The 15,068-nt window shown below is 40.5% G+C and overlaps 1 protein-coding gene and 1 long non-coding RNA gene across 7 annotated transcripts in view; one reads left to right on the top strand and one right to left on the bottom strand.

Annotated features, from left to right (window-relative positions):
* LOC132653089 (uncharacterized) overlaps positions 1-12,188 on the bottom strand; it is a 39,377-nt gene extending 27,189 nt beyond the window's left edge. The window contains exon 1 of the long non-coding RNA XR_009590758.1: positions 11,980-12,188. This is a non-coding gene — a long non-coding RNA (uncharacterized LOC132653089). The remainder of the gene's footprint in view (positions 1-11,979) is intronic.
* Ptn (pleiotrophin) overlaps positions 11,163-15,068 on the top strand; it is an 88,045-nt gene continuing 84,139 nt past the window's right edge. For 3 of the 6 annotated variants that reach the window (XM_021638203.2, XM_060380197.1, XM_021638202.2), the window contains exon 1: positions 11,163-11,515. Coding sequence is in view for 2 of the 6 variants with exons in the window: in XM_021638200.2 (XP_021493875.1) it covers positions 11,622-11,670 (49 nt within the window). In the remaining 4 variants the exon portion in view is untranslated. The other 3 variants (XM_021638200.2, XM_021638199.2, XM_021638201.2) reach the window with 2 other exon arrangements.

The following is a 15,068-nucleotide window of genomic DNA, read 5'->3' as shown; positions in this document are numbered from 1 at the left end:
TTGGCCCAGAATTTAATGTGATAATTACAAAAAAAAAAAAAAAAAAAAAGCCAACAAGGCAACTCTCAATTGTACTTATCCATGTACAATCAAATGAATCTATTTTAACTTAACAGCTTGATGACATTTTGACTAATGTCCTATGTAGCCACCAAACCAATAGACTATTTGCTATTCTGATCACTTCTCCTCTCTTTCAACTGTCAGGTCCAAGCAAATACTCCTGTCTATTTAAGCCACATAGATTGACATTTCGTTTTTGTAGAATCAGGTATTAGAGTAACATTGCATGCATTAAGTGCTGAAATTTTTTCATTCATTATGTTTTTAAAATTAATTCATTTTATTGCATGTGTTATATATATTTATATATATATATATTTATGTTATATATATTTAATAAATATACTATATTTTAGTGATACAGTCATCATGTTTTTGTTTTGAGCTATAATAAATAAAGATGCTATGGACATTTATACACAAATCTTTTTGTGTGACATATTTTTCTTTCGAGCAACTACCTAACAATGAAAAGTCTAATGTGTCTAGAAAACCTCGATTCATGCTTAATGTATAAGAATCTGCCATGCTGTCTCTCAGAGTAGTCATGCTGTTCTGCATTCCTACCAACTCTTAGAGTCTGCAGTCTTTAAATTTTAGCTTTTTGCCAGTGAATGCAATGGCAGCTCATTGAGGTTTTAGCTAGCATTTCTGAGATGAATCAAATGAAATCAAGTATTTTGCAGGTACTTATGGGCATTCCTCTATTTTTCCTTTTAAAAATGTCCAAATTGTTTGCCCAGTTTTTATGGTATTGACTGGCTTCTGGTTATCAAATTTTATGAGATATTTTTAAAATCCCAAGTTACATTTTTTTTTGGTCACACATGTATTTTGAGAACATTTACTTATACATCCAAGATTGCTTTGTTATTTTTAGTGGTTGTTTTTTTAAAAGATTGGTTTATTGCTATTTAATGCATAAGGGTGTTCTGCTTGTGTACAAGCCCTACAACTACATACATGTATAAAGCCTACAGAGGTCAGAAGAGAAGGTTTTCTGGACCTGGAGTTACCAATGGCGGTGCACCACCGCGTAGGTGCTGGGAAGTGAACTTGGGTCCTCTGAAAGAGCTACAGGTGCTATTACCCTCTCAGTCCTCTCCTTAGCAGTTCCCACCATCATCTGTTTGTAGTAAATTTTCTCTCTGGTGTCAAATCATTCTTTTTTCCAGATTTGTCTCCAGTTCTTTGAGAACAATTTGTTGCAAATATTCCCCTCTGTCATCCAAGTATGTTTGATTATGTTTGTGAACTGAGTATTTTTCCTTATTGATCTGCTTTCATACTAATGACTATTTCATCTTCCTTGCAAGACCAAGGAGTGTGAGTTTTTCAATTTTGTTTTTTTATTTAAAAAAATTTTGTCTCTTTTATATCCTTTGTCCCTCCATATACATTTTGTTTTAGGCTATCATTTTCCATTATAATATCCATTGGAGGTCTTGAGAGAGAGCTCAGTTGATGAAGTGATTACCATACAAGTAAAAAGACATGAGTTCAGTCTTTAGTGCACAAAAGCTAATCATGGTTGCACACACTTGTCATCTAAATGCTGAGAAGGTGGAGTAGGAGAATCTCTGTATTCACTGGCCAAGCTGTCTACCAATATTGGAAAGCCCCACGTCCTAATGAAAAATCCTGTCTCTAAAAGCATGGTGAATGTCTCCTGAGGAGAAGCATTGAGGATGACTTCTGTTGCCATAGCCTCATGCATACACATGCACCTGCATACGTAGGAACATGAATGAGCACACACACACATACACACACACTGTCCATTTGAATTGTGTTTTGATTATCATGAATTTAAGAATTTAAATATGGAAATATTTTACACTTTTGAAATCCTAAATTTTTATTATTTTTTAAAAATCAATTTATTTTTTTAATTACAACTTATTCTTTGTGTACTCCAGCTCTAGCCCCCTCCCTCATCCCTTCCCGATCTGACCCTCCCTCCCTCATCTCCTCCCATGCCCCTCTCTCAGTCCACTGATAGGGGAGGTCCTCCTCCCCTTCCATCTGACTCTAGCTTATCAGGTCTCATCAGGAGTGGCTGCATTGTGTTCTTCTGTGGGCTGGTAAGGCTAATCACCTCTCAGGGGGAGGTAATCAAAGAGCCAGCCACTGAATTCATGTCAGAGATAGCCCCTTACTAGGCAACTCACTTGGAGACTGAGCTACCATGGGCTACATCTATGCAGGAGTTTTATGTTATCTCCATGTATGATCCTGGGTTAGAGTATCAGTCTGTGCAAAGACCCTTGGGCCCAGATATTTTGGTTCTGTTGCTCTCCTTGTAGAGCTCCTGTCCCCTCCAGGTCTTTCTAGCTCCTGCTCCTTTCATAAGATATCCTGCACTCTGCCCAAAGTTTGGCTATGAGTCTCAGCATCTGCTTTAATACCCTATTGGGAAGAGTCTTTCAGAGGCCCTCTGTGGTAGGCTCCTGTCCTGCTCCCTGTTTTCTTCCTCTTCCCATGCTCATTCAGTTTGCCTTTCTGAATGAGGATTGATCATCTTAACCAGGGTCCTCCTTCTTACTTAGCTTCTTTAGGTGTACAGCCTACAGACTCGGAAAGGATCTTCACCAACCCTATATCTGACAGAGGGCTAATATCCAAAATACATAAAGAACTCAAAAAGTTAAAAAGCAACAAATCAAGTAATCCAATTAAAAAATGGGGTACAATCCTCACTCAGAAAGACAAACAGGATGGACAGGGGAGCAGCCTTGCCAGGCCATAGAGGAGGATAGTGCAGCCAGTACTGATGAGACTTGATAAGCTATGGTCAGATGGAAGGGGAGGAGGATTTGGAGAGGGGCATGGGAGGAGATGAGGGAGGGAATGAGGGACGGTGCTACAGTTGAGGTACAAAGTGAATAAACTGTAATTAATATATGAAAAAAGAATTCATTATATGCCCAGAAAAAAAATGGGGTAAAGAGCTAAACAGAAAAAAATTTTTTTTGAGAATTTTCAATAGAGGAATATCGAATGACAAAGAAACACTTAAAGAAATGTTCAAAATCCTTAGTCATCAGAGAAATGCAAATCAAAGGGACACTGAGATTGCATCTTACACTCATCAGAATGGCTAAGATAAAACACTCAAGTGACAACACATGCTGGAGAAGATGTGGAGAATTCCTCCTGCTGGTGGGAATGTAAACTTGTACAACTTCTTTGGAAATCAATCTGGCCCTTTCTCAGAAAATTAGGAATAGTGCTACTTCAAGATCAAGCTATACCGCTCCTAAGCATATATCCAAAATAGGCTCAAGTTTACAAGGGCATTTGCTCACACTTTTTCGTAGCAGCTTTATTCATTATAGCCAGAATCTGGAAACAACCCAGATTTCCCTCAGCTGAGGAGTGGATACAGAAATTACTCATTTACACAATTTAATACTACTCAGCAATTAAAAACAAGGAAATCATGTAATTTGCAGGCAAATGGTGGGAACTAAAAAAGATCATTCTGAGTGAGGTATCCCAGAAGCACAAAGACACACATGGCATATATTCACTTATAAGTGGATATTAGAAATATAATATAAGATAAACACACTAAAATTTGTACGACTAAAGAGGCTAAGCAAGAAGGAAGACACTCCTTGTATATGAAAGACAAAAGGGCTGAGAAAGAAATTAGGGAGACTACACCCTTCACAATTGCCACTAATAACATAAAATAAACAAGGGAAAGACCTGTTTGAAAAAAATTCAAGTCTCTGAAGAAAGAAATTGAAGAAGATATCAGAAGATGCAAAGATCTCCCATGTTCACGGATTTGTAAGATTAACATAGTGAAAATGGCCATCATGCCAAAAGCAATCTACATATTCAGTGCAATTACCATCAAAATATCAACACAATTCTTTACAGAACTTGAAAGAATAATTCTCAATTGCCTATGGAAAAAAAAAAAACAAACCCAGAATTTCTAAAACAATCCTGTACAACAACAGATGGTCTAGAGGTATCTGATCTCAAGCTGTACTACAGAGCAACAGTAATAAAAACTGCATGGTACTGGCCTAGAAACAGAATGGTGGATCAATGGAATCTAATAGAAGACCCGGAAATAAACCCACACACTTATGGATACTTGATTTTTGACAAAGAAGCCAAAACCATAAAATGGAAAAAAGACAGCATCTTCAACAAATGGTGCTGGTCTAACTGGATGTCTACATGTAGAAAAATGCAAATAGATCCATACTTATCACCCTGCACAAAACTAAACTCCAAGTGGATCTAAGACCTCAACACAAAGCCAGACACATTAAATCAGTTATAAGAAAAAGTGTGGAAGAGCCTTGAACTCATTGGCTCAAGAGTCAACTTCCTGAACAGAGCACCAACAGCACAGGCTCTAAGAGCAACAATCAATAAATGGGACCTCTTGAAACTGAAAACCTTCTGTAAAGCAAAGGACAAAAAGCCTACATTTTTATTTTTAAGCAAGCAGAATCTCTCTCTTTCTTTAGATGTGCTACAACTTTATAAATTTTGGACTTTCTATATGCAGTATAAGCTTTGTGTGTATTTTGTGAAATTTAGTCCCAAGTACTTAATATTTTTCCTGCACACACTTAAACATCTCATTTCCAATTGTTCACTGTTGGTATATGGAAGAAGTTTTATTTCTATATTATCTTTTTATTGTTTTCTACATTACCTTCTGTTTATTTGTAGAGTAGGTCAAGCCCAGGTCATTATGCATTCCAGGAAGATGTGCTAACATGAAGCTGTAAGTCCCACCACAACACACACATTAATATTCTACATCTTTTTTAAATTTGTTTTTGTTATTGAGAATTTTATGCATGCATACAATGAAGTACAATCGTATCTACTTTCCATTTCATTCATCCAGTTCCTCCCGTTTCCTCTCTCACACATTCCCCTCTCGATTTTATGATTTTTTTAATATGTATTACCTACTAATTCTAGTTGGTGTATGCATGTATGCATGGGTGAGAGCCTATTCACCAGAGCATGAAACCCTATCAGTGGCCGCATCCTCTAAAGAAGACTGAATCTTTCTTTCCCAGGAACTGCTGATTGCTACTAGATCCTCAGAGATTATCTACCCTTTCCACATCAGATTTTTGCCTGTCTTGATCTTGGGCAGGTAACTATAGTCACTTTGAGTCTGAGTGCAATAGCCATGCAGTGTCCAGATGAGCGCAGTTCATAGCATCCCTACCCAGCTTCCTCCTATGTCTTAGGGTAGCTCTGTCTTCCATAGTGGTACCTGACCCTTGGTGGGATATCTGATACAGATGTCTTGTTTATGGCTGACTACCCAGCCTAGTGTTCTCAGTACTTGGAGAAATTTTTTCTTATTGCTGACGGTTGCCCATTGCAAACAAAAATATTTCTCTGACCAAAGTTAAATGCAACCCAGATCTGTGGGTATCAACAAAAATGTTTAGAGAAGGTTTTTTTTTATTTGACTTTTATTAATTACACTTTATTCATTTTGTATCCCCCCATAAACCCCTCCCTCCTCCCCTCCCAGCCCCACCCTCCCCCCCTTTCTGCATGCATGCCCCTCCCCATGTCCACTGATTGGGGAGGTCCTCCTCTCCTTTCTGATCTTAGTCTATCAGTTCTCATCAGAAGTGGCTGCATTGTCAGGGTTCTAGGTTATCTCCATGCATAGTCCTTGGTTGGAGTATGAGTCTCTGGGAAGTTCCCTGTGTTCAAATTTTCTTGTTCTGTTTCTCTCCTTGTGGAGTTCCTTTCCTCTCCAGCTCTTACTATTTTCCACTTCTTACATAAAATTCCATTCACTCTGCCCGCCAGTTGGCCATCAGGCTCAGCATCTGCTTTGACAGTCTTTGACAGCATGATCATCTAACAAAATAACTGGTATGTTTTACTTAGTGTCTATGACCTTTGGAGCCATGAGCTCTTTACTGGGTTTACATTATCAGGCATGTAATTCCCTCCTGAGAATCTAGCCTCAAACCCAATCAGAAAACAGTTAATTTGCTCCATAATAGTTCTACAATTATTGCACCAGTGGCATAAGTTGGTATAGCATATGCATGATCTTGCATTATGCATGTATATGTGCATTTATGTATGTATGTTTCTATGTATGTATTTTTCTCCCCTACTAAATTCCATAGTACCTTTCGGCACTATGACAGCTAGCCATCAGCAGGATGTTTCCTGGTTGTTTCTCTAAGTCCTGTAGCCACATGTGACGTCTTCAGCAACGGTCTTCTACTGTGAGCTGTGGTGGGTAATCAGGGCAATGGCAACAGCTTTTGTTGTTCTGGAGATCTCTAGGGCCTCTCTGATCAACAGCTTGAATGACACTGCATACGTACGAAATGCTGCACCTAGAACATGCCCTGCTTTGTGCCTACCATGAAATATGGTGACATATGGCTCACATTCCTGGTGACACAGACTGAGCTTGATCTGCCATGCCTTCCTTGCCACGATGGGCTAAAATCTCCCAAAGGACAGGCCAAAGAAACTTCTCCTCGCAGAAGATGCTTTGGCCAGGTACTTTGCCATGCTGAGGAGAAATGCAACTACTGCAGGTTACATATTCTTCGAGGTTAGATTCTCTGTGTGTTCCTGACAAATTTCTACACCCCCAGTCTGAGATAAAGACAGTTTTACTTCCTGTGATTCTTTTAAGTCTCTTATAAGCCTTCCTTGGCTAAAATTACAAGTACAAAAGTCTATGAAAGTAGTTAAAAGTGAATCTTGTGCCTTGATTTTAGAAGGAGAACATCCACTTTCACTATAATAAACACTGAATTTGTTGGAAGCTTTCTTTATCTTACCAACATAAGTATATTGTTTTATATTCTAAAATTTCTGAGACTTTTCACATTAAATGAGTGTTGAATTTTGCCATATGTTTGCCCACTGTGTAATTATCAATCCCTTTTCTTGTTAATCTTTTAGTATGGCAAATTGCATTTGAATTCACATGAAATCAAATATTGATATTCAGTTTTATGTTTATATATTGTTGACCTTGATCTGATGGTATGTATATTGGCTGTCATGTCCATGTTAATGAGGGTTGTTATTCTGTGGGTTGTGTTGTCTTATGTGGAATCAGTGCCGTGGAGACGATTCAGTTGATAAAGAGATGATTCCGTTGATAAAGAGCCTTCCTCAAAAGCACAGGAACATAAGCTTAAACCACCAGAACCCACACCAAAGGTGAGGTGGTGGTGCATTCCTGTAACCCCAGCACTGGGTGAGCAGAGACAGATGGGTCTGTGAAGCTCATTGGCATGCGTTGAGCAGATACACTTCAAGTTTGATGACAGACCTTGTTTCTAAAACTAATGGTGGAGCACAATCAAGGATAGACACCCAGCAGTGACCTTGGACCTTCACAGGAGAGCACATCTGCATGTACACATGTACATATACCCATCCTAACAAGAACATACACCACACAGACAACAGTGACAACACAAATGTGTATGTGTGTGCGCAGCCAGTCTGGATAATTTGGGCCTGATTTTTTCCTGTCGGCCTGAGCATTGTCTCTGATGACATCCTGTTCTTCTGTGTTGTTTTGATAATCTGGTTGACAGGTCTGGTCAAAAAGGACAAGCTTGAGGGGCAGAAACTCAAGCTACTTAGATTCATCGGCGACTGACTGGTATGGTTTAACTATGTGAAACATAAATCTTTGTCACAGGGTAAAAGTCTGACTCATACAAATTGTTTACTTAGCCACATTAGACAATGCCAGGAAAAGGAATAGGCAAGATTTGGGAAGCAACTAGCCATCCTTGCTAGAATGCATTTCTCTAGATATGTTGCTGGGACTGCCTTCAAACTGTGATAGCTTGATGAATTTCCTTTGCATTCCAGGGAGATGGAAAAACTGCAGAGGGGTGACCAAGAATTCAAACAACCTGCCAAGTAGACAGTACTGGAGATGTGCTGCCTAATTTTTCATGTGCTTTCTCCACGTTTTCAAAAATCCTGCTGGGGACCCAACTTCTGTATCTGTCACTGAGGAATCAGCAGCCTCATTTTCAAAATCACCTGCAGGTTAGGTGTGGATTCCGTGATTTCTAGTCACCTTGCATCCATTACATGTCAGCCTGGCAATGAGTATTCACGGGGGAGGGGCCATTAATTTCACCTGGAGAGGCTGAGCAAGGGCAGGGAAACTGGTGACAGTACCTGCTGATGGGAGCCTTGGACAGCAAGTGCTTCTGGAGTTAATTATTCTCCCAGCAGTGAGGGCAGGAGGAGACAGTTAGTCAGTGAAGAACTGCAGACCCCCTGCTGGGGACTGTGCCTATTCCTTCTCTCCTGAGGTGTCTGCACCACAGCGGAGGGACCTTCTGAAACCAGTCAGGGTTTATCATTCTCAGTGGCACCCGTGCCATGTAAACTGCCGTTGCTCTCAGCGGACCCACAGTGACGTGAGCTGAGCCTCTTACCATTCTGCTAAAATGCTAGCCAGGTCAGACGGCGCTCTTTCTGTGTGGAGGCCCTTCTCAGTGTTTACATGGACATTTTCTTCAGTGTTTTTAGGTCATCACTTAAATTTTAATCTCTAAAGTTTTCTTACCACATCAGAATGTTTTTTCATGTCACTAATCACATCAGTTTTCCCCCTGATTTTAATTTGTAAGTTAAGAACAACCATGTAAGTGTTCTGCATGTCAATGTTTTAACATTTTTCTGGATTCTATCTAGTCAAATGCTTAAGTGCTCACCAATAATAGTCAACTGAGTGAAATGACTAGAAATCTGGAATTAATATTTCTATGACATGTGGGTTTGTGGTTGCACATCTCAGATGCATTAATGATGTTTTACTTAACCTTTAGTGAAAATAGGTTGAATTAAAATACAACTTATTGCACTGTTATAGATTTCTGCTTATAAAAAAGAGTCTTCTTTTTTGCCTTTACATCTTTGCAGATTGTTTGAATTCTTGGTCACCCCTCTGCAGTTTTTCCATCTCCCTGGAATGCAAAGGAAATTCATCAAGCTATCACAGTTTGAAGGCAGTCCCAGCAACATTTTTTGCCTTTTTTGCCTTTTATGCCTTTACATCTTCAAAACGCCACAGTAAATGATATCCTCAGAGCTTTTCAGTCCTGACCCTATTTACATTTGGTTCAACTAATGTGTGTGTGTGTGTGTGTGTGTGTGTGTGTGTGTGTGTGTTTGTGTTAAGGCATGCTCATGTTTATCCACCCACGCAGTGCAGGAATGGATACACATGTATGTCCATTGTCTTCCTCTATCAGCTCCCCACTTTATTTACTAAGATGGGGTGTTTCTCTGAACCTAGTGCTTACTGATTTTGTTAGTCTAGCTAATTGCTTTGTTCCAAGAATCTTGTTTCTGCTTCCCAAGTGCTAGGATTATAGGCTACAAATTGACCACCAACCCTGCCTGACTTTTTTGGTAGGTTCTAGGGATTCAAATTCTATACTTGACCAGAAAGCGCTTTATTCACTAGGCCATAGAGATGGGCCTGGAGGATGTTTAAGTGCCATTCTTTATCTCCAGATTCACGGGAGAACCCATAGAATATGTCATATCTTCCTCCAAGCTGTGATAAATGAAAAGTCTCCAGACAGTACCAAGTGTCTTCTAGAGGGTTAAATTGCTCCCACCCAAGAACTACAGATATAATTTTACATCTACTTCTTTAATAAAAATCTATATTTTGAAGTAGTACGTGAAATAGAGTTGGCATCATGAGAAGCTCATGCTTGCTTTATCAAAGCCATCAACAAGTGTAGTTAATCTAGCACAGTTCATTGAACTATGCTAAATATGAAGATAAAATTAAAAGGCAAAAAGGAAAAGGACACTCTTTCTGAAGTGTTCTTAGAACTCCATCACTGTGGAACTGTAGGAAATGTTGAAGCTTTTCTTACAGTAAAGGTGCTGGCCAAACAAATCCTGAATACAAGTTAAGCCAGATGAAAGCAGATTGAATGCTTCATGGCAAAAATGGAGTTTAAAAAGAGAAATGCATAACTTGGAGTCTGTCTTGAGGAAGGCACAGATGGTTTGTGTGTGGAAAATTAATTTAGGAGAATAGACTGTTGAGAAGACAGACTTAGGTGTGCAAATGAATTTCTGTTGCTCCTTCCTTTGAGGCAGGAAACAAGATTGATGGATTAAAAGCTCTGATCCTGCAGGGTCACATCTTTGTCCTGATGACTCTTGGACACTGGTATAGGTAAACAACCTGCCATAAACTAATGGCTCTAATTTTAGGAGAGAAATGGTCCTATGATATGAGGGTTCAATTCATAATTCATAAAGATCTACTAATTGAGTTGAAGAGATGTAACTTCAGAATCGTGAGAAATTGGAGATGATTTCATAATCTGAGTATGTCTGAGTAAATTTGAGTTTATGCCACCATTTTTCATAAGTTTCTATGTGAGAGTCAACTGTTCTGTGATACTTTATCCTCTGAAATCTGAGGCAAATTTCAGAAAGCCAGGTAGTCCACTTTGAGTCTTAGAAAACTTAAGATTTGAGCCACACCGATGATTCCCCTACCTTCTTTGCCAAAAGCGTGTCACAAAAATAGGTGACTCTAGAGGCACCAACGAAGCCAAGAAAGGAAAAATCCCCTAAAGGAAAGTGACATTTAATTGGGAATTTTCAGAGGGCTGTCACTCCCTGTGACAACCCAGAAAAAGTGCTTAGCAGTTTTGTGACTGCAGGTGGGCTGAGCCTGGCAGCAGAAGTCAGTCTGGACTTTCCGGCAAGGAAAGCCTTTAGGGATGGAGGGCTAGGGGCAGCCTCATCTGCACACAGCTCCCCCACCCCGAATACCACCTTGAAAAAAAAAAAAGCGCTGGGCCAGAATTGTAGTGTATAAAATGCCATATCTTAGTTTTCCAATTAAGATATCTGACTTGATAAGCCGAGGTATGGACCCATGAGAGAGAAAAAAAAAAAAAAAAAAATGACGGTGTTTGGGAGTTAGTGAAAGAAATACCGAGCTCGGTGGATGCCAAGAACAGTCTTATAGTCCCGGGTCTCTCCACGCAAATCCGTTTGGGCAAAGACTGCCCCTAGAGTAGTCTGCTTTTCATAAGCTTCCCAATCAGATTTCGGGGGCAAAACACCCCTCCTCCCCCCTCACAGCCTGCTCCTTCTCATCCCTCCCATTCTCCATTTCCCTCCCTGACAGGGTGTAATTGAGTCAAGACAGGATCAAGTTCCCCGCCTTCCCGTCCAAAAATCCCGCCAAGGAAGCCGCAGAGCACAAGAAAATCCAAAGTGGAGCGAGGGGAAGAAAGAAAGCACTGAGTCATCCATCCAAGAAGAGGGGAGCGCGCAGCCGCCCAGGCAGGAGCAGCAGCCAGCAGTACCTGGAGCCCGCGGCAGAAATCTCGCCCGCACTGTGCAACAAAGACAGCGTGGTAGGCAGTAAGGACGTCTGCAAGCCAAAGTAAGTGCAAAGCTAAAGCACCCCGTGGATTTCTCCGAAGGGTCTCTGGGGGTGTGCCTGCCCCCAAACCACTTTCCTGGCAGCCTGCAGTAAAGGGGGGTTGGAGATGGAGAGGAACTGCCTGGAGTCTGCTAACAGGACTGCGTTTTCCAAAGGTACTTGCTCCAGAAGGCAAACCAGCCGAGGGAAATTTGGGGGGACGAGTTTGGTTAGTTGCGGTATGCTTGGATGGGAGGAAGGAAAGAAGCTTTTGTGTTATTGAGAGTGCACGGGGATGGCATTCCTGCTACCTGCTGGAGCATGCAAAGCGCGGGAGAGGGCACATTTGTGCTCTTTGTAAAACCTTGGTGGGTGTGTCTGGGCTAGTAGGGGGAGAGAGAGAGAGAGAGAGAGAGAGAGAGAGAGAGAGAGAGAGAGAGAGAGAGGTGTTCCAGTGTTCCAGCGCGAAGCTTTTATTTTCCTACCTCTGCTTCTCAGGTTGCCCCAGAGCTTGCCAACTGCCAGCTGCTGCCGCTCTAGGTGTGGTACATGGGTGGCAGCCTGCCCCTCCTGTGCCTGCTCACAGAGAAACATCTCTCCAGGGCAGCCTACCCTCCCTATCCTTCCAGCCTGTCCAGGAATGCTTCTGGAAGCAATTCACTGCAAAGTTTCAAAGACAAGCTTTGAACTCTATCCTTTCTTGGGGTGTTAATTATACTAACAGACTGGCACACGAGCATTTAGGTTTTCAATTTTATCCAAATGAACCAGGGTGTGGTAAAGACTAGTTTAGCAGATGGCCAGAATTTCCGAGGTGATATTCCAGCTGTAACCATAATATATTTTTAGAGGAATGTATTCACTTCCTTTGTGCATGCCTGTAGATGCATATACACACTTATTTGGAATATGATATGGCACATAAATACAACAGCACACTGTAGTTTACACATAGAAAGCTAACTAATTCCTGTGTCCCTGTTAATAAGGGCTTTGGCGCTGTAGGGGCAGAGTGAGGCCAGGGACGCAGAGTGAGTAGCTCCTGTGAGGAGGGAATGCACACTTAAGGGGAGAACAAAGTAAGAAAGCTCTAGTCAGCAGCTTTCTTTCTGGAACTACCAGGCATTCTTTTCTCCAGTAGTTTAAGAAAGTGTGTGTGTGTGTGTGTGTGTGTGTGTGTGTGTGTGTGTGTTGGAGAAAAGGGCCTGGAAGACACTTCAGGAACTACCAAAGAAAAGCTTTTGAACTAACAACATAATGGAGCAATTTCACGATCCCAGGCAAATGTGGAAGTGATGAAACAGCAGACCCTATTTTAGCCCTTTGATCATCTGGGAATGAATTGTTTTGTGGGAATATTAAAAGGTAATGAGAATGAAACAAAAGAGAAGTCGGCCAACACAGAACAGAAGGCTGGTGTTTTCCAGAGTCATTATGTGCTTTTTAAAGTAAATTATGTATCTTCAAGGCCAAGTCATTAGAAACACTTAGAGTCCAGTTAAATTCAAGTGAAATTAGGATGAGTATTATCCCACTCCTCTTTGGGACCTGAGTTATTTCAGTTGTTTCTCATCAAAATTAGAAGATGAGATTTTTTAAGTCATTTTATTTTAATATCTCAATTCCGTTCTTTTGAACTCTAGAAACTTTCTAAGGTTTAGATTCTCCCATTAGAATTAACGTCTTTAGAAGGCAATCTTTGTCCTGTTGCTCATAGACCCAGGTCAAGACAGTGTCCTCATTTAATGAATTGCCTGTATATGCCATGCCTTCCCCAGTCCCCACCCAACTAAATACAGATTATTGCCCCTCTAGATTCTGGATTCAAGCTGTTTGTTTGTGGCTCAAACACTTTATATCCTCAGAGGTAGAGCTGTGAAAGAGACAGAGCTAGTGTTAACATTATATTTTAACCATCTGACTCATAAATGTTATCCCATAGGGGATGAGAATAGAATATATTTGACTACATATTGTGTTATGTGTATTATGTGTATTTTATATTTAAAATATGTGATTGTCTGTTTTCCAGGACCCCTTTCTATAACACCTGGAACCAAAACCAAACTCACTTATTTAGCAAAAGCGTTTGTGTTCTCTCTCTCTTTCCTTTCATTCTTTGTTTCTTCCTTCCTTCCTTTGTTTCTTTCCATTTTTCCTTTCTTTCTTTCTTTTCTTCCTGTTTTTTTAATTTTCTTTTCCTTTGTTTTTTGTTTGATACAAGGTTTCTCTTTTAGTTTTGGAACTCACAATGTAGACAAAGCTAGTCTCAGACTTACAGAGATTCTCCTGCCTCTGTCTCCCTCTTGCTGGGATTACAGGTGTGCACCACCACCTCTAGGTGGTTTTCATGTTTCTTATTTGGTCCTTACAACCAGCAGTATGTAGCAAGATTGGAGTTTTAAAAATATGTGTGTGTGTGTGTGTGTGTGTGTGTGTGTGTGTGTGTGTGTGTATTGCAATTTAGTGACCTGGTTTGCATTTTCGGAAAACCTGGTCATTGAAAATAACACAAGATCTCTAATTGTTTCTACCAACCAAGTTAATCTTAAGAATCAAATATGTTAGGTTTAAAGTTTTTTTATTTTTTCTTGGAAATACTTTTGATTTCTCCATTTAGTGGCATCCTCTCTTGGCATTTGTGGTGTGGTGATTTTATTATTTCTCAGTGTGTTCTTGGAATTTACCTGAGCTGTATGAAATGCTGTGACATTAACAGGAAGCTGAAGTCAGAATTAAGGTTAAAAATGGCAGTTGCCAAAACACTGGTGTTCTTATATGGCATGTGGTGACAAAGGACTTTTCCTTGACTCTTTTACTGATGTTAAGGCCCAACTGAGACTCCTCAGGGCAGTGGGACAGCAAGTGTGCTCCACGCCTGAGTTCCCAAGAGTTACTTTGAGGTCTGGTTTATACTGGATCATCCAGCCTCATACTGACCCAGGCTTTGTGGGTAAAGCTGAGATGGATGAGGCGTGCTTTCTGCTCTGGACAATGCTCTAATGAACAAATGGAAGGGCTCTTGTGTTCCCTGGCCTAGGCCATGCTTTCTCCCTGTGAGTGAGGACAAAGCAACATGCAGATATGGACCTCTGGCCTCTTTTTTTGGGAGCTGTGCCTACTTTTTCCATCCTGGGTGGATTGGCTTGAAAAGAATTTGGGCCTTGGCTTTTCTTTAGGAAGTCTTTTAATTCTCAGTGTGTATGGCGGTCAAGATACTATCTGCTGGGCCATTTTTCCAGGTACTACAAGCCAGACTTGTAGATGGCAGTTTGCACGGTGCTGCTACAATCTTTCTAGATCAGCAACTACAACACACCCTTTATGAAGTTCAGTGTAAGGGACTTATATTTAAAAGGGTAACTGCGGAAAAACACTATTTAAGGGGTTGTAGCTATGGTAGCACATGTGTATTTGATCATGCATCTCATACTCACCATAATTCCCTATGGCTTAAGGATAGGCAATGATACCACAGACAATAGTCCAAGCCTGAGACATTTTGAGCAATACACTTTAACTTTTCCTAGTGTGCTTTGTGTTTAGAGTCATTTTACTGTCATGAGTTTAGATA

Source organism: Meriones unguiculatus, chromosome 3, assembly GCF_030254825.1.
Source record: "Meriones unguiculatus strain TT.TT164.6M chromosome 3, Bangor_MerUng_6.1, whole genome shotgun sequence".
NCBI lineage: Eukaryota > Metazoa > Chordata > Mammalia > Rodentia > Muridae > Meriones > Meriones unguiculatus.
The sequence above is the reverse complement of the archived record's forward strand: the minus strand, read 5'-3'. Positions and strand labels throughout refer to the sequence as shown.